This window comes from Odocoileus virginianus, chromosome 10, assembly GCF_023699985.2.
Source record: "Odocoileus virginianus isolate 20LAN1187 ecotype Illinois chromosome 10, Ovbor_1.2, whole genome shotgun sequence".
In the NCBI taxonomy this organism is placed as follows: Eukaryota; Metazoa; Chordata; class Mammalia; order Artiodactyla; family Cervidae; genus Odocoileus; species Odocoileus virginianus.
The window spans coordinates 47416350-47438194 of record NC_069683.1 but is presented as its reverse complement, the minus strand read 5'-3'; the positions used below and the strand labels follow the sequence as shown (position 1 = coordinate 47438194).

The window sequence follows — 21845 nt, the reverse complement described above, 5'->3', positions numbered from 1 at the left end:
TAATAATAGTACCTTCACAGGATCCGGTGGTGAAGAGTATATGAAATTGTAGATGTAAAACACTTACCATGGTGTCTGGCCTCTGTTAAGTGCTGAATATACGAGTGAAACAACTCGATCTGTTTATCTTAATGAAGCCTAGAACCTAAACCCTGGCTCTGTCACCAATTTGCAAGAGAAGAGGGGTCACTGGGGCGAGTTTATTTCCAACCTCTGGGTCTCAGTTCTCCCAATTGTAAGACAGAGTTCCACCAAATGATCTCAAAGACTGACATCTGCCTTGCTGAAGCTCTGGACCCTGGGATGGGTTTGTGGATGCTACTAAGAGCAAAGGTTAAGCACCAAGGGGTGCTGGCTGAGCAGGGCGGCTCACTCACCGGACAGGGTCAGGGGCTTGGAGAGCCGCATGAGGGCGATGTCATAGTCATCCTGGTCATCCGAGTAGTTGCTGTTGATGATGATCTGGGCGACAGAGGCTGACTCGGGCAGGTGGTGCAGGTCGTTGGTGCCCACGTACACCTTCCAGCCCTCCAGGATCTTCTCCCGGGTACTGCCAAAGCCACAGAGAGCACGGGCCAGTTACCACCTGGCAGAGGTCCTGGCAACATCTGCTGCACACCAGGAGCTTCAGCCAGAGCACCAGCTTGGAGGCAGAAGGATGGATGAAATGACCTCTGGAGGAGGCACTCTATGTTAGCCCAGGGGTCTAGAACAATCCTCTACTTTCAAAAAACTGCTCTGAACTGGCAGTTCTGTACCTTACAATAGAAAATGGGGGCTTCCTTGGAGGCTCAGTGGTAAAGCCACCAAGGCAGGAGACACAGGTTCGATCCCTGGTCTGGGAAGATCCCACATGCTGAGGAGCACCAAAACCCATGTGCCGTATCTGTTGAGCCTATGCTTTGGAGCCTGGGAGCCACAACTCCATGCACCCCAAGTATTGAAGCCCCAACACTGCTCTGCAACAAGAGAATCCGCCTCAATGAGAAGCCCGTGCATCGCAACTAAAGAGTAGGCCCGGCTTGCTGAAACTAGGGAAAGCCCCCATGCAGCAGTGAAGACCCAGCGGAGCCATAAATGAATAAATAAATAAAATTTTAAAAATAGAAAATGGGAGGAGATGAGTAAGACTTCTGGGACCACTGGCCCCACTGTCTCCTCTGGATGCCACCAAGGATCCAATGAGGCGGATGGGACACATTTCAGTGGTAGTATTCTCAGCAGAAATGGGGCTTTCAATAGGTCAAAGTGACCCACTGAAGACTCACTGCTGGGGAAGCCAGTGCCTTTGAGGCCTCATCTCCCAGCCCTTTCCTGTCACCAACTCGAAGGACAAGCCTGGCTGGTGACTGTCAAAAGCTGACTGCACTGCCCTGCCCTGCCTGCAGCCCCAATCCCTCAGTTCCTGGGACAGCATTCCCGATGTCTCCAGCTCCTCTCCTGTGACTTCCAGGTTTTGAAAGCAGCTACAAGCCCCAAATTCCTCCTGTCTACCTTCCCCTCTCTCTCCCTTGAAGCCACTAATGGTATTTTCTCACTCTGCACTGGCTCAGGATAAGTAACCCCAACTCACACTCCCAGGACCAAATCATGGTCCTCATCACACATGTGCTGCCCTCGGGGCCAGGCTTACAACCAAAGTCCTCCTCCACAGAGAGAAGTCAGTCTGCCCTCAGCCCTTCCTGGCGGCCCCGACCCTCAGCCTCGTCACATCACGGCTCCCTCGGGCACTTACATAAAGAAGCAGTGGGCGGCGGTGAGAATCCACTGGGCGTCGATCAGCGTGCCCCCACAAATGTGGGTGCGGGAAAACTGCAGGCTAACTTGCCATGGCCACTTGCTTTCTGGGGCCAGCGCCCCTCCCACGATCCGCCCGGTCATGGCCCTCAGTCCACAGTCTGGGGAGAAGCAGAAGAGATGAACTATGAAGTCTGCTTTTCTTAGAGCTGCGACCATGCTCCCAGGCCAAGGGAGGCTCAGGGATGAGGGCACCACCCACCTACGGAGGCCGCTTTGCCCACTTAATCTGATTTGGCACAGCTATTTCCTGCCAACACAGAGCTCCCACATGGTGGGTTAGCTTTCTGGGATCATCCAGTAGGAAGTCTGATCCTAGGAAATATCCTCTTTCCTCCCACTCATTTATTGTTCCAGTAATCAACAAATGCATCCTAAGTACCCCCTGCTTTGGGTGATGTGCCAAGTGTTAGGGTCACAATGGTGAACCCCAGGGCTGCTGTCAGGAGCTTTGGAAAGCAGACCAAGTCTAACACAACTCTGAATTGATGAGCAATGTGATTTGGATTGTTTCAAAACGAAGGAGAAAAGTCCTTCCCATGTTGCACAAGTAGTTGGTGCCCACATGGTTTCTCAGGGGGTCATTTAGTGCTGTTGGGGACCCTGTGCCCCAAGGGAACATTTCCAAACATGTTCTAGAGTGAGTCATCCCCTGAAATCATGCACAAAGTTTCCTTTTTCCTTTGAAGGAGGAGAGAATGAAGAGCCAGCGGTGGTCTGAGGGGGCTCTGTCCGTAGCACTATGCCCACTTGCTCAGGGGGGCACCCCACCTGGTCATCATGAGAACACAGCACTCTTGGACTGATTAATGGTTTGGGCCCTGTGATCAGATCCACGATTCAATACCAGCTGTTCACCTACCAGAGGTCTTAGCTTAAGTAAGGCAAGCATTTCAGTCTCTTTTCAGTAAGTGGACAATAATGGCACCTTCCTCATGAGAATTCAATGCAATCATATTTACAAAGCCGTAGTGCCTCAGCAACCAATGCTCTCCACAAATCTGGGCTCTGGATCTAGCTCCATGTCTACTGATATGGAGATTTAAGCTGGAGCTTTAAGGTGGCTCTGACATGCCCTCCCAATCCTCTGTCCCCTGCCCAGAATCCAGGACACTTGAATGGTGAGGTTGCTGGGCAGAGTCAGAAGGGGATATGCTGCCCTGAGAATGTCTATCCAGGTGACTGACAGGCACCCTGGCCCTGAAACAGGCCTGCTGCTCAAGCCCCTCTTCCTGGCTCCGACCCCCAGGGTTGGCCCTCTTCCTCAAAAGGACCCCATCCCTCTGTCCCCTGACTCCCACCCCACACCGGCCACAATCCATGAGAAAGAGTGTCTTCTTACGGGAACACTGTAGAGAAACATACTGCCGGGAAGGGCAATCAGACCTGCAGGAGGAGATACAAAAGTTGAGAAAAGGGCACATCAGCTGCCACCTCCTGGAAGCCTTCCATGATTGGCTCCTGCTAAGTTCTGTCCTGTCCCCTTTGCACAAGAAGATGGAGATTCTGATCTTTCTCCCTCCCAGCGGGACAGACCCTTCCCGTGCCTTCTCTAGAAACAGGGGTGGCTTAGTGCAAACCAGCCCCACCTTCCCCATCTCCCAGTTTTTCTGTGGCAGGTTGCACATATTGGCTAGGTCATGTCTTCTGAACTCATGACTTCACTGTCCCAGCATCTTTCCGCAGCTAAACAGGTGGCCCAACTCTCCTCTGACACTTGCCCAACACTCTACCAGCAGTGCAGCACGTGAACCACCCAGCACAAAGCAGGAATCCAGGAGCCAGCTCATTTGCCTTCCTGCCCTCCCCACATCTGTTTCTCTCACAGCCTGGTTTCTTCTCTGCTGTCCCCAGGGTAAACAGTGCTAGCTGGTGGAGCACCCGCCACCCCTCCCAACCAGTGGGTTGGGACAAGAGCAGCTGCAGTGCAGAGTGACAGATGGCGGTGCTCCCCAGATGGGCCTCCCTGCCCCTGACTGCCTGCACCTGGCACTCCCCCTCCCCGCTGCCACCCCAGGGATGTTTCTCCCTCTCCACCCCAAGTGCCCTCCCTGCAGCGGCTTTCAGTCCTAACATCAGGCTGATCAGTGGCCCCAAAGTTTATTTATTGTCTTTGGCAGCCAGGTAAATTCTTGGGTCCTCATGACTTCGAGGTGCTCTGCACCGAGTTTTAATAACTTCCAAGTTAGGAGGCAGGTAGTGAATGAGAGCTGTTTCTGAAATGCTCTGGACATTCACGAAGGACTCCTGGAGGTGGGGGTCCCAGAAAGGCCAAGGGACTCAAAGCAGTCCTTTACACCCCTGCTGGCAGCAGACAGCCGGGCCCACCCCACGTACGTGTAGGTGCTCTCCTGGATGGTGGAGTTAAATTCGGAGACTGAGAAACTGCTGTCAACATTCCTATCAGCCACCTTGGTTGTCCAGTAAGCACTGCAAGGAGGAGAGGGGAGAGGAATGAACCACCTTGAGACAGCGCCCACGAGAGTCCCAGCCAGCCCTGCTGCAGAGGCCAGAGGCAGTTAAAATCCAACTGTCTCAGACCCCACCCACATGTTCCACCACTCCCCCGACTAGCCTTACACACTAGCCCAGTAGTTTTGAACATATGGTCCCATCTCAGGGGACAATATTAGCACTGCCTGGGAATTTGTTACAAATGCAAATCTGGGAGCCCTATTTCAGACCTGCTGAATCAACAGTTCTGGTTCTGCATTTTAACAGGCTCTCCAGGTGATCCTGCTGCACTCTGGAGTTTGAGAAACACCGACTGAGCCCTTTCCTATCCAAACTGTGATCCATGGACCCACAGCAGCAGCATCCCCCCAAGACCTGCTGAGCCATGCTCTGCATTTTAATGATCTCCATGTTATGGGTTTCCACATTAAAGCCTGAGAACCGTTTGGCTCCTTAGACCAGAGTGTGCCTAAGAACCACCCTGGGATGTTGCTAAGGGTTTGAAATCCTAATCCCAGAGATTCTGATTTCAGGGTGCATTTCAACAAACACCCCAGGTGATTCTGCTGTGGGTGATCCATGGACTACTATCTGTGTGGCACTTCAGTGTGTTTCTAGGATGTGGGACGCCCTTACATGCAAGCTTGCCTTTGTGGGCGCTCTTCCTCCATTGCTGTGCTGACCTTCAAGTGCAATCAGGCACCCTCTCTGTTGTGTGTACATATGCTTCCCACGTATTCTTTCCATTACACATCACACAGCGCTGTGATTATTGGTTAAAGCCTCTCTCGCCCACACCATACCAGAGATTGTCCAACGACAGGGATCTTGTCTGGGTGTCTGGCACATAATAAAAACTCGATGAATATTCTTTGAATAAATGACGCTATCTATTGAAGTCCAACGGAAGTTCATATTTGCATAAGGTCACACAACGCAATGATAAACTGTGTCCGTCATCTTCCAACTAGATCACCCAGGTCAGAGAACTGGTTCTCAGTCCTAGTGCCCAAGCCCAGTTTTCCGGGTGCTTCTTCTACAGAGAACCCACAGTGAGATCCTTAATAAACCCTCTCCCCAGAACTTCACACACATTAGTGAACCCCCCAAACTACTTGGTTTGAAACCCAGACCAAGAGGGAGTATGGAGGTGACTATGTGGCCAGAAATAGAGGGTTTCTTCAAGCTGGAAGGTCATGGTAAATCCCATTCCCTACTCCACCCACTGGTACCAGCTTCCTGTTTCAGATCTTTAGAGCCAAAGATGCTAAGGACTTTACCTGGCCACATCTGCCCATCTCACTCTTCGTTTGATGAATCCTAGCTCAAGCTGCAGCTGCTCAGAGTCCACTGAAGGGTTTGCCCAGCCTGAGCTGCCAGTTATCAGATGTGAAGAGAAGACAAGACCTGCCCAAAGGCACACCCACCTCACAGGGCCACCGCGACCACTGAACGTGATCGTGGGCACGAGGGTGTTTGATGCAAAGAACTGTATAGGAGCGCCATCCTGCTGCAAATCTGCAAATAAGTACTTTGGCCTCCTGGAAACAGCTTGCCCCCAGACCTGGGCTCCAGAGGCTACTGTTCCTTTTAATAAGTCGAAGGCACTATGAGCTCGTGACCTCAGCCCTGGTCCCCAAGGGTCTTCTTGGTATGAGTGACCCTCAGTGAGCCTGAGATGCCCTTGTGGAGAGTCTGAGATGTCCCTGAAGCAGGGCCTGGAGGGGAAGGTTTACCTTTCGAAACCCAGCTGCTGGCAGGTCTTCTTTGAGTAGGAGTCATTCCAGCTGTCACTGCAGACCGGAAGCCACTGATGGGAGGATCCAGAGTAGACTTTAAGCAGAGACTTGTCCCAGTCAAACCTCACTGCCGGTCAAGAAAAGGGCAAGGCAGGTCCTCAACACCAGGAGGCTCCAAGCTCTTGAGCAATGAACCGAGTGAGGCTCTGAGATGCTCCTGTCCCCAGGCTTCTCGCTGAGGCCTTGCAAACATCTGGGAGCTTGGCCGGGGACAGGATGGTCATCAGCCAGTGCTCAGAGCTCAAGATGCTCAGTGAGGGCAGAGCCAAGGCAAGGGGCTGGAGCAGAGCAGAAAGCACTCTGTCCAACAGGACCCAGGAGTCTTTGCTGGGAGGAGGGGTGAGCACTGCCAGGAGGCATCACCCCAAGAGGGCAGTGACAGGCCCAAATAAGAGTGTGACAAGGGGAACCTTGATCCAACTGAGTGCTCACTCGACCTGCACAGTCACAGATGGATGTGGTCATGGGCAAGGACACACATATGCACACAGGTGGAAGGGGTAGGTTATGTACCCACAGACACCCACATCAGGGCTGTACATAGACAATGCCTGTAAAAACCACTGAAGACAGCACTTAAAGAGGTCTTCGTCTCATCTGTGGCTTTATTTACAAACTGACCTTCATGAAACCACAGAGGTGGCAGGTCAGAGGTTACCTGCTGGGCAAAGAGAAGGGGTACACGGACAGGGCTTCGGAACCCACACTTGTCTCCAGCTGCAGGGCAGCTCTGCTTTGCTGGGAGCTGCCAGATTTTATTTGAGAAGCACTTATCTTGTCCAATCCACACATTTTGCAAATTAAGAAACTGAAGCCCAGAGAAGGTAAGTGATTCGCCCAAGTCACACTCAAAGCCAGGTTCCAGACCCCAGTCTATTATGACCAGAACCCAGATCCTCCAGGTCTCCGTCCATCACCTCCCGTTTGAGCTGATACCCAGTTTACAGCCTCCAGAATACACACACGAACACACGCACACATCCAACCTCCTTACCACAGCCCAGCTCATCACTCTTCAGCTTACAGTCCTCGACCCCATCACAGCGCACAGCGTGACTAGGGCAGCTCTCTCTCGGCTCCTTGTAATTGACCCCTGTGTGGCCCCGCCAGAAGTAAACTGAAAAAAAAAAAAAACAAAACCATGAAGCAGAAGCTGGGTCATTGCCAGCCCCAGAGAGACATGAGATGATGCAGCCCAAGGCCCTGGGGGTTCTGAGACACCGACCTGCAATGCCTCTTGGGCTCTGGGGTTCTCGTCCCCCATCTGTATGGAGAGAAAGTCTGCTCAGGAATGCTCTGGAATGTTCCAGAAAGCTCCTGCAAGCAGGACAGCACCAGGCAAACTCAAAAGCAGCCACTCAGAGAGAGAGAGAGTGTAAGGGAGGGAGGTATGGAGATGAGTAATACTCCGGAAGCTCTCCTGCCCTACGTGCTGGCCAGAGTGTTATTCAGAGAAATCTTCCTTTTCAGTATCCCAGAGGCCCCTTCTCAGACCCAGTCCAGCATCCTCACCATCTCTGCCTGTCCCGTCTTCTCAGAGGTCATCCTTCCAGCCTCGAAAACTCCTAGATTTTCTTCCACCTCCCTCTTCTCTAAACAAGAGCTATTCCCTAGGCTCAGTTCTTGCCCCATGGCTTGTCTCAAGGCCTTTAACTGTCTTCCCAGGGACTTCCCTGGTGGTCCAGTGGTTGGAATCCACCTGCCAATGCAGGGACATAGGTTTGATCCCTGGTCCAGGAAGATCCCACATGTCTCAGGGTAGTAAGCCTGTGAGCCACAACTACTGAGCCTGCATACCCTAGAGCCTGGGCTCCAAAACAAGAGAAGCCACGGCAATGAGATGCCTCTGCACTGCAGCCAGAGGGTAGTCTGCCGCTTGCCGCAACTAGAGAAAGCCTGCACACGGAAATGAAGACCCAGCGCAGCCAAAAATAAATAAATAAGTGTCTTCCCACTCAGCGAGCAACTTGAGGTAGCTGATTCCCAAATGCACAAGTTGGGTTGAAAAGCCAACAGCTTTACAAACCATATGTGAGCATCAGCTCCACAACTTCTCCTAAGAGCTCTTTCCATACCGGGAGTTGTCATGCCTCCTGCCTGGAAACTCCTCACCTTGGATGCCTGAGGAAGCCCGGGGTCTGACCCCTCACCCTGCCTCTTGTCTGCAACCTGTTTCTCAGCCCTGACCCCCGCCTCTGTCTCTGGTCCCACTGTGCTGTCACCAGCTGGAGGTCCCCCTGCGTGACTGCTTCTTCCTGGTCCAGACACCAGTCCCCCTAACCTGTTGGACCTCCCCTCCTCCTGGGCCCTGGTCTTTCTACCCCCACCCCGACCCCAGGCACCGAGGCTCCTGGGATCGCCTTGCTGTGTAGCATAGAGCTCTCAGGAGGCGGGGGCTCTAGTCCTGACCACATTGCCGAGCTGCACAGTGACCGCCTCCCCGGGAAGTCCGGAGGTCAGGGGACTTCAGGAAGTGCTGTGAAATCATGTTGAGAGCCCCGCTGCCCAGGCTGCCCTCTCACCTCCCCCCTGGGTTATTTCCTGCTGCTCTCTGTGCACTGCCAGGGGCCTCCCCTGGAGCGTGTGCCCTGTGCGGGGAAGGGAGGGAACAGGGTCGAGCATCCTGGTGGGAGCTTCACATGGGGGCCACGAGGCAGGCTCTGTGCTGACACCTTCACGGGCATTGTCAGGAAGGCGGGGAGACTGAGGCTCAGGAAGTTCATTAACTTAAGTGGCTGAGCCGAGATGCTTCAGCGGGTCTGTCTGGTCCTAAAACTGCCCTTGTAACCAGATACTTCTTTCCCCGCGATTCTCTTCCTCAAACAGCCCTGCCTGCTGGGGATTTCCCTATGGGCACCCAGCCCACCCGTCACCGCCCAGTGTGGCCTCTGTAACAGAATCCTCACCCCTCGGCCTGGCACTTCAAGCTCTCTACATCATGGCCCAGCCGTGCCCAACCGAAGGACAGCCTGCAGGTCCCTGCATGAGTATTCACCCTGGTGAATCGGGTCCCTCCCCATGCCAACTTGCCCATTTGCCCCCCACACACTTCCTGCAGCTGCTCGCCCCACTTAGATGCCCTGCCCAGGAGATCCTCCCCTCCCTGCCATCTTCTAGGTCCTCATCTGGCCCTCCAGCCTTCAGGAGCTGTCCCCTGCCTCCGTACCCACACAGCTGTCCTTTCTTCCTGATGATAATACCCAAATCCACTTGGCCTTAATCATTTCCATCTCTGTCCCCCAGGGGACTGTACTCGCCCTGAGGACTGAGAGGTACAGTGGGTACTCCCCTTTGCTTCCCGCTAAGGTATCCCACCGTGCTGGGCTCAGAGCAGACACCCCCTCAGGGAGCCCTGGGATAGGTCCTGAGAGTCTTTTCTAGAAGAGGGTGTGGATTTCAGGGAGATTGGACCCCTGAACACTTGATCCCATTGACCAAAAATGCCCAAGTGGCCTTTACCTCATCAATGTTTTTAATGCTTGTTTTTTAAATAACTCAGATTTTTAGAGTGGGATTTTGTGTCAGGCACTGTGCCATTAGCTCCTTTATTCCTCATAACCCAGCGAAATCTTCAGGATATTTTACTAAGCACATGTTAACTTGAATGAATGAATGGATTTAATCCCATTTGAAGACACAGAAACTGAGTTCAGACTGGTGAACTTCTACAGAAGGGACCCACTCCCGGTTCCTCTGACTTCCCACCCTCTCAACCCACCCACCTCCAAGGGGCCTGGAGGTGCCAGGGTTCAAGGCCGCTTGCAGGAGCGTCCCTCTGTGGACACAGCAGCCGGTGTGTGTTCCCCACTCTTGTCTCCCTGCTGAGTGCCCCCATCCCCCAATCCCACTCCACCCTGCAATGACCAGGGGCCGGCCTTGCTCCCTCTGTTAAACTCACATAGGATGATGAGCGACACCACAAGGGCGATGAGAAGAAGGACACATCCAATGAGCGGCAGCCGCTTCTGGCTCTCCTGCCAGGTGAACTTGGGCAAGGTGATACCTAGGAGCAGGCCAGCAGCAGGGGAGAGTGAGACTGTGAGAGGGGAGTCCGGCACAGTGGAGAAGGGGTAGGGAAAGAAGGCTGGTCCAGGAGGGCCCAGTTAGGCCCTCTCCACCCAGAATATGGTACCATCCCTGCCTGATACCAAGTTCCCTTTTACTAAGGATCTATTATGGGCCAGTTAGGCATTTGTGTGTGGTATCTTATTTAATTCTGACAGCAACTGTGTGAACTGGACATTATTATACCCATTTTATAGATGGGGAAGCTGAAGTTCGTGGAAGTTAAATTACTTGCTCAGGGTTACTTGGCTAGTGAGTGGCAGAACAGGGATTCAGATGAAATGTGTTTGATGCCAAAGATCTCTACACCAAAGTGCCTCATTGACTCTTCAGAGGGCAAGACAGGCCCCAAATCTGAGATCCTTCTCCAGGCCTGTTTGTACTGGGGCAGCCTGAATTCGAGGGCAAGAGGAGGGCAAAGTTGGGATGGGGGCAAAAGGCTGCTTCATTAAGGGCAGAGCCAGTCCCTGAGGCCCATTTGGCATCTCTCCATATGAGCTGAATCATAATGGCCAGCTTGGGAAGTTGGGGGTGGGGTGTGCCTGTCTGATTAGAATCTCTCCCTTTGCTCCTCCACCCACAGATAGGCCCCTGATCATCGCTGTACTCCCATGTAGACTCCAGCTTCTCCAGCAGACCCTCCAGGGCAGCCCTAGGAAAGCGGTCTGGTTTCTAACCAGGAGCTCTGGCTCTCAAAATCTGCACCTTGACCCAGACTGTGCAGCCTCCAAAGTCATACCTGCTTTGTTGGTCCTGATTTCTTATGCTTTACCGCATTTGCCCCAATTTCCCACGGTCTTGGGTTTGTGTGTCATGGTTCCTTTCTGCCCCCACCTCCCCAGGTCCCCCACTGCCCATCCAGACCATCCCCCCTCCTTCCCAGACATTGTCATCCAAGAACTAGAGGAGAAGCAGTGAGTGCCCAACTTGGAGATTCACCCCCACCACACCCCCTCCGCCTTCGGACGGCTTCCCTGTTCCTCTTGCCTTCCCTGCAGGAGTCCCCTTACCTGGGCTCTCCCCAGCGGCCCTGGCAGCTGGTGTGGCCCTGGCAGGAGATGCATGGACAGGGACAGTCCCCACTGGCGTGGCTCTGACAAGGTACACTCGAGTTGGAGATGATGTCGTGAATGCTGACATGGTAGACGAAGACCTGCCAGACGATGACCTGGAAGGTGATGCTCGGGCTGGGGGTGCTCGGCTCGGGGATGCCCGGGCTGGAGGCGTCCTTGCTGGGGAGGCATTCTGAAAGCAGATCGAAGGCTGTCCCTCAGGCTGCTCCTCTATTAACTCATCCAGCGGTCAGCCCCGCTGACCCAGGAAACAGAGGTCCTGGGGCAGGTGGCTAAGGGGTGAGCAGAGCCCCCAAACAGGGAAGAGAGTGTCTGAGGATGGAATGAAAACTCAGAGCCTGCTGTCCCCAACTCCCTGTGGTCTCTCCCCATACAGAGAGGTGGGCAGAGGGCACTGGGCCATCTGCCTAGAGCATGGGGCATCTGCTTTGGCTGTATGTATCTGTGCTGTGCTGTGCTGTGCTAAGTCACTTCAGTCCAACTCTGTGTGACCCATGGACTGTAGCCCGCTAGGCTCCTCTGTCCTTGGGATTCTCCAGACAAGAATACTGGAGTGAGTTGCCATGCCCTCCTCCAGGGGCTACATGTGTCTATGGACCCTCAAAAAAGAGGCTGCTGGACCAGACCTCACGCTGAGCTGGGAGTTACCACCCTTTCTTCCCTCTTCACTCCCTACCCTTTCTTCCCTCTTCACTCCCTGGCACCCCATCTTTCTGTGTATGTGTGTTAGATTATAAAACATCATTCTTTGAGCTGTCATCAAAAAGTGTGAGAAGCACTGCTTAAGAAAAGCCCTGGCCTGCCTTGTTCTCCCCTCTTCTCAGTAACAAGGGAACTCATGCACACTCACACATACAAACACACATACACACACACAACAATACAACAGGAAAAGGTAGAATGCAGGGGAAGAAGGTGACCAAGGACCTTAACCTTATTCAGCTATAGGAGAAGTGACTCATTCATTTAGATTTAGCACTTTAATCTGTAGTTTCAGAGGACTTAACATGCTTTATATGTATCTACTCACTTGATCTTGAGAAACAACCCTATGAAGAGGAACTCTGATTATCCCTATTGTGCAGCCAGGGAAACAGAGGCAGAGAGATTGATCAAACTTGATCAAACTCTCATGTGAGAGTGGCAGAGCCAGGATGTGAGCCCAGAAAGTTGGGCTCTGAAGGTTATGTTCAACCAGGAGGCTTTGCGGCCTCTCTGAGGAGGGAGGTGAGAGTTGAAACAGCTGTGGCCAGAGCGGGCGATCCACAAACACCAGCGCTGTTCCTCCGTGAAGAGCCTAAGACTTTGGGTGCACACATTCTGGGACTGGGAATTGATGAGCAGTCAGGGCTGATGGAAAGTCTTCAAGCAGCCTCTGGTGGCAGCCATGCCCTGGTCTGTAGGACCCCCAGGCCCTGTCACCAGATTAGGCCTCCTCTCTCCTCTCCCTGGCCCCTTACAGAGGTCTCTGCCCTCCCTCGCACCACCTCTGCCTTCTAAGCCCCTATAGGAGTCCCCAGCACAGCAGGGGGAGCTAGGGACTAGCCTGGCCTAGGGGGTCACATCTGCCCCTCATTCTCATTTTGCTGAAGGTTGACTGAACACCAAGGAGGGCAATGGGGGAGCAGCAGGAAGCGGGGGAGCCGGGACCTGTGCTCAGGGTCCCTGCGCTGGGGGTACAGTCAGCAGGGCTGTGAGGAGGGGATGGGCTCTGGACCTCAGGCACCTCCTTTTCATCTGTTACCTACCACTGTGTTTAAATGCATTTGACATTATTAGTAAGCAGCCCAGTTACTAAAAAGTCCTGCTTATTAGAACATCAGACTCAAGTCAACACTATCAAGCCTACCAGACAGGGTTGGCTTTTTCTTTAACTCCACCTTCTAAGAGTCAGAGGTAACAGATTTAGTTACTTCTTTGTTTTTCTGGAGGCTGTGAGATGAATCCAAGAAGGAATGACACATCCCTGACCACTCTCAGCTTGCCAGGGGCAGGGACCTGGAGTGACTATCCCAGAAGTCACTAGTCACTGGGGTTCACCGACAGGTGTGGGTAAATACACATGGTCCAGAGGCCCGGCCAGCAGAGTAGGGACACACGCGTGTGTGTTTCGGGGCGTGAGGAGCACCTGCAGCAGCTGCTGACCCAGGTGAACCGGAGCTCAAATTTCCCTCCTACCCCCGCTGCCTAGAGGCTAGAGCTCCACAGAACAAAGATAGGCTATGCCCCCGGAAGCCTCAAGGGCAACAGGATAGGAGTCGGAGCAGGGAGAGGAAGTGAGAATATGTGGAAATGTACAATGCCTCTGTTCACAGCACTGGCTTTGGTGTCAGGCAGACCTGGGCCCCAATCCTAGGTCTCACCCAAAGTGTGACTTTGGACAAGCCACTCAACTTTCCTTTTTCTTAATCTGTAGAATAGGACTAATCATCCTGAGGATTCAATGACATAAAATAGGACCTCTCTGGCCTGTGTCCAGTAGGAAACGGTCATTCCTCTCCTGCTTTGCACTGGCGTACCCAGCACCCACCCTGCTGAGGTTTAACAGCCCTGGGGCATGACCAGAGGGCTATAAGGTGGTGTGAGCTCATCTTTAGAGAAAGAGGGAGCTGGACAAAGACCAGACCAAGGTCCTGCCTTGAGAGGGACAAGCTCAGACTGGGTAGAGTCCTGTCCTTCCTTCCCACCAGTCACCCAAGCCTCAGCGCCTGCCTGGGGACCTTGGCATGGTGGCATCCCCACTGACCTACCAGGCCTCCTTCTGTGATGCTCATAAGTTTATCCCCACCTCAGGGGAAATTCCCATAACTCAAGACAATAATATGATAATAGCTCCCAGTGTGTGGTACTTTAGAGTTTACCATAAACCTGCATATCTGTGGCCTCCTGGGGTCCTCGCTGTATCCCTGGGAGGTTGACACATCTAGAAGCTCATTTTGTAGATGAGGAATCCGAGGCTCAGAGCACAGATTGCCCAGAACCCCATAGTCCAGAACTGCCATAAACCTGCATGCATCTGAGTCCCCTGCCTCCTTGAGTCAACAGCCAGAGGCTCCTGGCACATCTTTTCTCTGTGCATGGGCTGCTTGTTCTGCATCTGTGATGTGGCCTGAGAATTAGGCCTGGGGCCTTGCAGGGCCGGGAGCATCAGAGAGGATCTGGGAGTGGGGCCGGGGGTTCCTACAGGGATCTTGACCTTGTGGAACTTTCTGGTGGGAAGCAGGGTTGGTCCTAGTGGCCTGTCAGGATTGGGTGGAACCTGGTGGTCAAGAGCCCTCCATTACTCTCGAAGCCAGGTGGTAATTCTGGGAAAGTGACTTAACCTCTGTGCATCTTGGTTTCCTCATCTGTACAGTGAGCTGGTCACCCTGCCTCACAGCATTGCAGTGATGGGTGATTCTGTAGAGTAAGCGCTCGGTGACCATCATGCTTGGTGACAGCGGGTGGGTAGGTGTCTATTTGCTTGTTTGTTAAAGACACTGGGCTTCAAATGGAAAAATCTGTATTCAAATCTGATGACATCCATGCCTAACTGGCTCAGGCAGGTGAGTTAACCCTTCAGAATCTGTCTCCCCACGTGCAAAATGGGACTGATCTTGTCTCCTTCCCCCAGATAAGCAAGGAATCAATATGACAGAGCCCAGTTTATAAATGCTCATCGCTATAACAAATGTAACAGCACACCAGATGTCTTGCTTGATCCCATTTCAACCTTTTCATGGTTGATATTATTAACTCCATTTTATAGACTTTGAAACTGAGCTCCAAAGTGGTTGAGAATATGCCCAAATTCACATCTCAGTTCATTGATGGGCTTGGATTCTCACCAGGCCCCCTCAGAGCAAGTAGAATCTGGCCCCAGAGTATCAAGAAAGCCCACAGTAACTTCCTGCATTTCTTTAGGGTTTACAATTTTCAAAGAGCTTTTATACCCTTTATTCTATTTTTCACAAGGCTCTTAGTTAACAAGCTGGACAGAAAACTTTATCTCTAGTTTATACATGAGGAAACAGGTTCAGAGGCACTCAAGAGCATGCCTAAAACCTCTAAAGGGATTAGTGGTCTTGGGACTTGATCACAAGCTTCTGGTCCTGTTACCCCATCATGACGGGCAGGGGCCACGTAAGAGAGAAAGGGCTGAGAGCCCTGCAGTGGCGAAGGCCCAGAGGAAGATGGGGGTGGGTGTACCTGGAGGAGGCTGAAGGGAACAGGGGGCGGGCAGGCAGAGCAGGAGGCCAAGAGCAGCTAGGGAGGCAGGGTCCCTGTCCCTGATGCTGGCTTCACTCACAGGTAGGTCCCAACTTGCCCACTCTAAGGCCTTGACCAGCAGGAAGCAGAGATGAGCTGAGCTCTGGGGTCCTAGCAGGAGACCCACCTGGGTCCCTCTTCTCTGAGTCTAGAGGGAGGTGGGAACTGTAAGATGGAACCAACCCGGGGGCTCGGTGCCCAAGGAGCCAGGTGGAAGGATGAGTCATCTCCAGTCACAAAATCTTCCCAGGGTTGGGAAGTGGGGGATGGGGGTGGAGGAGAAGCTTGGGGGAGGGGAGAAAGAGTGATACCCCAGAAGGGCCTGGGGGCCCCAGAGGCCCCGGCCTCAGGAGAGCGAGCCCTCTAGTGTCAGACAGGGTGGAGGCGGGTGGAGAGTTTCTAAGCCCGTGGACCAGGGCAAGAGAATAGTCCTGGACCTCCAGATGCCAGACAGAGCGGCCCATGTGGGAAGCCACCCAAGTGTGTCCCCCTAGTGGGGACAGCAGAGTGGAAGGGCGGCCCCAAGACCAGAGGAACACAGCGTCAGAATGAGGCCATTGACTCCATCTTCCTGACTCCAAACCATCACAGGACATGCTAGGTATTCTCATTTTCCAGGACCCCCAGAATAGGAGGTTCCATGGCCGTTCACAGCCTGCCACCCCACCTTCCGAGAAGTCCTTCCTGATGTCTAGCCTACTAGAGCAGTAACTCATTTCCTTTCTTCCATTCTTGGAGAGCAGTTGCTGAGATTCCAGCGTCCCTCCTGGAGGCCTGACCTCACCCTCAGAGCAGATGCCTTGAGCAGGTGGGAACAGGGTGGGGAGGAGACTTCCTGCCCCAGGTCCCAGAACCAGGAGCAGAGCCTGGGCCAGAACTGGCCTGACCCCTGGCCTTGGCCTGTGAGCAGCAGACCCAGGAATGGAACTCAGAGGACCAAGGCCCAGGCTCTCCACAACCTGCCTGCAGACCAGAGGCTCCTCGGCCTTCCGTGGGAGGCCGGGGGACAGGGCAGAGCCGAGGCCGGGGGACAGGGCAGACCCGAAGCCTGGGTGACTCAGGACCATTTCCCTGGCTTAGCATTGCCGGTCTGTTTCTTCCTATCTAACCCATCCACCCCTGGCGTGTTCTCTGGGTTTACCCCCTTGGCAAATAAAGCTGTGAACACTCACCCTCTTGTGGACCAGCCCTACACCCCAGGTGGCCGCTACTACCACCTGCCTGTGTCTCTGCAGCTCCCAGGGACCCCTACTCAAAACTCATCCAGTCCCCTAGAGATGTTCTGGGGCAGGAGGAGGGAGGTGGGGCCGGGGTCCACAGGAAGGCAGCGGGGGATGGGCCAGGGAGAGGGCTGACAAGAGCAGGCCTGGCCCTGGGCCCTGGGGCTCTTTCCAAGCTCTTTCCTGGCCAGGAGTTGCTGAGGATTATTATGCCCATTTTACAGATGAGAAAGTAGAGGCCCTAATTACTTTTGTGCTTTGCTCAAAGTTGCTCAGGTACATCTTGTTTAATTGCAGAACAGGGGCTAAAACCAGAGACCTGCCCTCTGCACCAACAGCGTCCGGGGTAGAGTCACCTTGGCTCCTGGGTCAGGGTTGTGGTTTCCTGCTGTGACTCTGCCTTGGCCCCTTACCTGGTGGGGGATGGCAGTGAGCTAACAAGCCCCGGGTGTGTCCTACCCTTGGCCTCTCTGCAGCCAGAGGTGCCGGGGAGGAGGGGGCCTCTGGCCATGCTGAGTGGTGTAACAGGCACTCTCAGATTGCTTCATCTCCGCAGTTATGTGGCTGCCGCCATGGACTGTGCCCTGGGCTTTCCGCAGAGACAGTTATTTACCCACAGATGGCAGCCTGCAGTCTGTGCGTCACTCAGAGCCCCAGGCAGCACAGGGAAAAGTACCCTTTAATAACGTCTCATGCTAGACTATAGAATGTCCACTTGCAATAGAAATGCCGACATAGAGAACGGACTGTGGACACAGGAGGGGAAGAAGAGGGTGGGACGAACTGAGAGAGTTGCGTTGTCGGTGCTAAGTCGCTTCGGTCATATCCGACTCTTTGTGACCTCATGGACTGTAGCCCACAGGCCCCTCTGTCCATAGGATTCTTCAGGCAAGGATACTGGAGTGGGTTGCCATGCCCTCCTCCAGAGGACCCTCCTGACCTGCATCTCTCACGTCTCCTGGGTTGGCAGGTGGGTTCTTTACCACTAGTGCTGCCTGAGAAGCCCTGAGAGGGCAGCCCTGACATATATACACAACCGTGTGCATAACACAGGGAGCTCAGCCAGGTGGTCTGCGATGACCTAGAGGGGTGGGAGTAGGGCTGGCAGAGAGGCTTGAGAAGGAGGGGATTTGTTGTTGTTGTTCAGTTGCCCAGTCCTGTCTGACTCTTTGCGACCCCGTGGACTGCAGCACGCCGGGGGTGGGTGGAGGGGGGATATATGTTCACACAGAGCTGACTCACATTGTTTTACAGCAGAAACTAACACAACGTTGTAAAGCAATTTTACTCCAATTTTTAAAACTAAATTTAATTTTTTTTAATTAAAAAAAATAAAAGAAGGTCCACCTACAGCAACTTGAACATGTCTTCATGGCCAAGGGCAGGTCCATCAGGGCCCTTCAAGTCTAGCCTGGACTGACTGGGCCTCCCTCCTCAGCCCTGGGCTGTGTTCTAGGCTGTCTACAGACTAGAAGCATCTTGAAAACCCCCTCGTCCAACCCATTTTCCTACTGCTGAGGTCATTAAGGCCCAGAAAGGCAGTGTGACTTGCCGAAGTGGGGGCAGCTCCAGGACCAGAATCCGGACCTTCTGACTCCTGTCCTCAGGCTGCTGCCCACCTCCAGGCTCCCTCCAATGCCAGCCCCTTAACAAGCTCAGAAAAGGACGGACTCTTCACTAGCTTGAGGACCTGTGGCAGTGTCTCTCTTCCAGGGATCCTGAGCATCAAGCAGGTTCGAGGGGTGGGCACCCCAGCACTCCAAGCTAGGCAGGAAGAGGTGGGCCCCAACCCCTGCAGAAGCTGGTGTACCAAGAAAGATCAGGAGCCCCTTTAACAGCACCTGAAAAGCGCCCTGGCTTGTTGGGAGCCTGGGGAGCCTCTGGGCCACGGCAGGGAAGCCTGAACACCCTCCAGCATGAACTGGACTGGATCAGAGAGGTTCCGGCTTCTTTCCAACCCCACTGCCCAAGCCAGGCTTCGTCGCATGTCCAGTACACAGGGCTGACTCCTCCCCTCCCTTCCCTGGACCCGGAGAAACCCCACAGATTCAGGGCCCTCAGAACACAGGCAGATTCCCCAGCATCTCCTCCCACCCAGCCCCCAGCACGCCTCCCCCACCCCCACCCCCCCAACACACAAGTAATGTTAGCCTCAGGGGCCCGAGGCAGCCTGGAATTAAACTGGGCTCCAGAATAAGGAGCTGGAGCTGTGAGGTGCCCCTCGCCGCATGCACCGAAGGCACCAGGGAATCTTGCTTCTGCTCTGAACCAGCTCTGTGACCTGAGGGATAACGGCATTCCTTTCTGGAGCTGGCAACTTTACACAATGAAGGGATTGAACAATCAGCTCTTTTCCAGAGACAGACTCACAGACTGAGACCGAGCTTTTGGTTGCTGGGGCGTGTGGGGTGGGGGGAGGACAGGAAGGGATAGTCAGGGAGTTTGGGATGGACATGCACACACTGCCATATTTTAAATGGATAACCAATAAGGACCTACTGTCTAGCACAAGGAACTATACTCATTGTTATGTGGCAGCCTGGATGGGATGGCAGTTCGAGGAAGAATGGATACATGTGTATGTATGGCTGAGTCCCTTCCCTGTTCATCTGAAATTTTCACAGTGTTGTTTGTTACTGGGCTGGTATACCCCAATACAAAATAAAAAATTTAAAAATAAATTAAAAAAAAAACCCAGCAATTTCAGACAAGTTTCTCCAGAGCATTCGAAGTTCGGTGGAGATGCCTTGGAATCCAGCTTAGTAAGTAAGTCTTCAAGTCCTATATTTATCCCACTTCAAACAGAGCAGATTAACTTTTCAGTCTGGTACAATGAGTTCCAGATAAGATTTCATCTGAATGAAAGAGGCTGCTGCTACAAAGAACTTGAAAATTGCCAGCCTGATTGGGAGCTAAGGTTCCTCCTAGTTTACGATGCCTCTTATACATGTGCAAAAGCTGGGGATCCCTATTAGACTAGAATGAAAACACCTTCCTATTCATTCAATCATTAATCAAATAGTTCAAAGAGTATTGAGTACCCCCTATTGCCAAGCAAACAATGTTTGGTTTCCCAGGAACTTGGTCCTCAGTTTCTCCTTACATCCCCTCTCTGCCAATGCTGGGGTGTTGACACAGTTCAAGGTTGGTATGAATGGGAGCCCTGTGGGCAGTCCTGGGCATTGCTACCCTATCACAGACTCCACCTGGCATTACTAAGGCCTCCACTTGGCTGACAAAGCCCAGGGTTCCCTGTGCCAGCCAGCTTCCCTCATGCCCCAACCCAGCACCCTCCCTGCCTGGCTGGGCACCGTCCACCCCCTTGTTGCCGTACCAAGAGGAAGCTGTTTTGCCAAAACACTTACCCAAGACACTTAAGCTAAGCGGCTATTGTTACATCAGTCGGTCTTCCTGCCCAGCACCCAGCCTGGAGCCCCGTACATACACAGCCCCACATTCATGCTCACATTTGGTAGATCACAGTGACAACACAGGGGGAGGCAAGGCAGGATGGGCTTGGTGGAAGGCCGCTCAGCACCAGTGCCAACATGGGACCAACGTGAGACCAGCAGATGTCTCAGGTGAGGGCTGCATACCTGCAGGGACGACGGGCAGGTGCTGGGGTCCTAGGGGGTGCCTACACTTCAGGGTCTAGGGGACGGCAGAGTCACCTGAGCCTGTTGTCTGCCAGCGTGGGAACCTGACAAGCCCCCTGGAGAGAGGCGGCCTCATCCTGGACCAGACTTGGGATCTCCAGCCGTTCTCAAGTCCACTGCATCTGTGGCTTGGAAAACCTTCTCCACTTCAAGTAGACCCAGGAGGGGAAAATCCACTCTACAGAGAATTGTTGCTTTATCAGTGGGTGTATTTCTGTCTTTCTTTAATAAATGTGACACTTCTTTAAGGATTAAGAATGTGGTGCCTTATGAAAAAACACAAAATACACACTATTTTTTAAGAATAAATGTGCATCTCCATTGTGGCACATCTGTAACTCCACCCTATGTGATTCCAGAGACTGTCATGGAACCAGGAAGAGACCTCGGGGCAATTTGTCCAACCCTCTCGTTTTGTAAGTGGGGAAACTGAGGAACAGAGAACAGAAGATGTTTGTCCAAATTTAGAGGAACTAGGACTAGACCCTAGATAATGATGATGATGACAATAAATCTTAGCTATGACTATATGTCTACCTCTATACCTATCTAACTATGCTAGATATTCTCCTCAAAGAGCCTTATTATGTGAAAGATACTATTCTAAGGCTCCTTGAAGTAGATACTACATTTGCTGCATTTCACAGATGAAGAAACTAAGGTGCAGAAAGGTTAAGAATTGGTTCAAAGTCACAGCTGACCTGGAACTTGGTCAGTGTTCTGTCCACCACACCCTACAGCTTCTCTTTTAAATACAAAGAAGCTCTGATCTTTCTCCACCTTCTTTCCAAGATTCTCCTGGAGTCCCAACCAGCTCACAGAGAAGCTTCATCAGGCTTAAGTCCATTGGCCACCATCTTTTTTTTTTTTTTTCATTTATTTTTATTAGTTGGAGGCTAATTACTTTACAATATTGTAGTGGTTTTTGCCATACATTGACATGAATCAGCCATGGATTTACATGTGTTCCCTATCCTGATCCCGGCTCCCACCTCCCTCCCCATCCCATCCCATCCCTCTGGGTCTTCCCAGTGCACCAGCCCTGAGCACTTGCCCCCATCTTTCTCATTACTCTATGGAGCTGATGGTCAAAAAGTACAACATATCCTTCTACAACAGAGTCCTCAGGCAGAAGACACAGCCTTGGATGATCAATTACTCCCACTTTGCTCTTATTCAATTTCATTTGTATTAAGAAACCCACTGCAGATAAGATTAAAATCCTCAGGAAGCTCTCTCTGTTCCCACCTCAGGCTCACAATCTTGGAGGTTCCACTTTAAATAAGGGGACAAATCTAAGAACCTAATTAAGGAAGCAATTATTCAGTTCTTTCATTCCAAGGTAAGTTAGTATGGCCTCCCAGAGTGAACATGGCACCTGCCATACACGTGTCATTTATTCCATCAATAATGAAAAGCCTGCACTCCAACCTATGCCCCTCCAGTGACCTTCCATGTTGGTCCCTAACTCTGGAGAGGTGAGCATCCTAGCAGGTATCACCCCCCATCACCCTGCCCCAGGGAGTGACCCTT

The 21845-nt window shown here is 52.7% G+C and overlaps 1 protein-coding gene across 1 annotated transcript in view; it reads right to left on the bottom strand.

The window, feature by feature from the left end:
* The window catches only part of TMPRSS13 (transmembrane serine protease 13), a 36339-nt gene that overhangs the window by 10025 nt on the left and 4469 nt on the right, over positions 1–21845 (bottom strand). Inside the window, exons 3-10 of the mRNA XM_070473522.1 lie at positions 11126–11360; positions 9949–10053; positions 7045–7167; positions 5988–6117; positions 4135–4227; positions 3140–3183; positions 1736–1898; positions 378–550 (exon numbers count right to left, since the gene is read on the bottom strand). Coding sequence (XP_070329623.1) covers positions 378–550; positions 1736–1898; positions 3140–3183; positions 4135–4227; positions 5988–6117; positions 7045–7167; positions 9949–10053; positions 11126–11360 — 1066 coding nt within the window. The remainder of the gene's footprint in view (positions 1–377; positions 551–1735; positions 1899–3139; positions 3184–4134; positions 4228–5987; positions 6118–7044; positions 7168–9948; positions 10054–11125; positions 11361–21845) is intronic.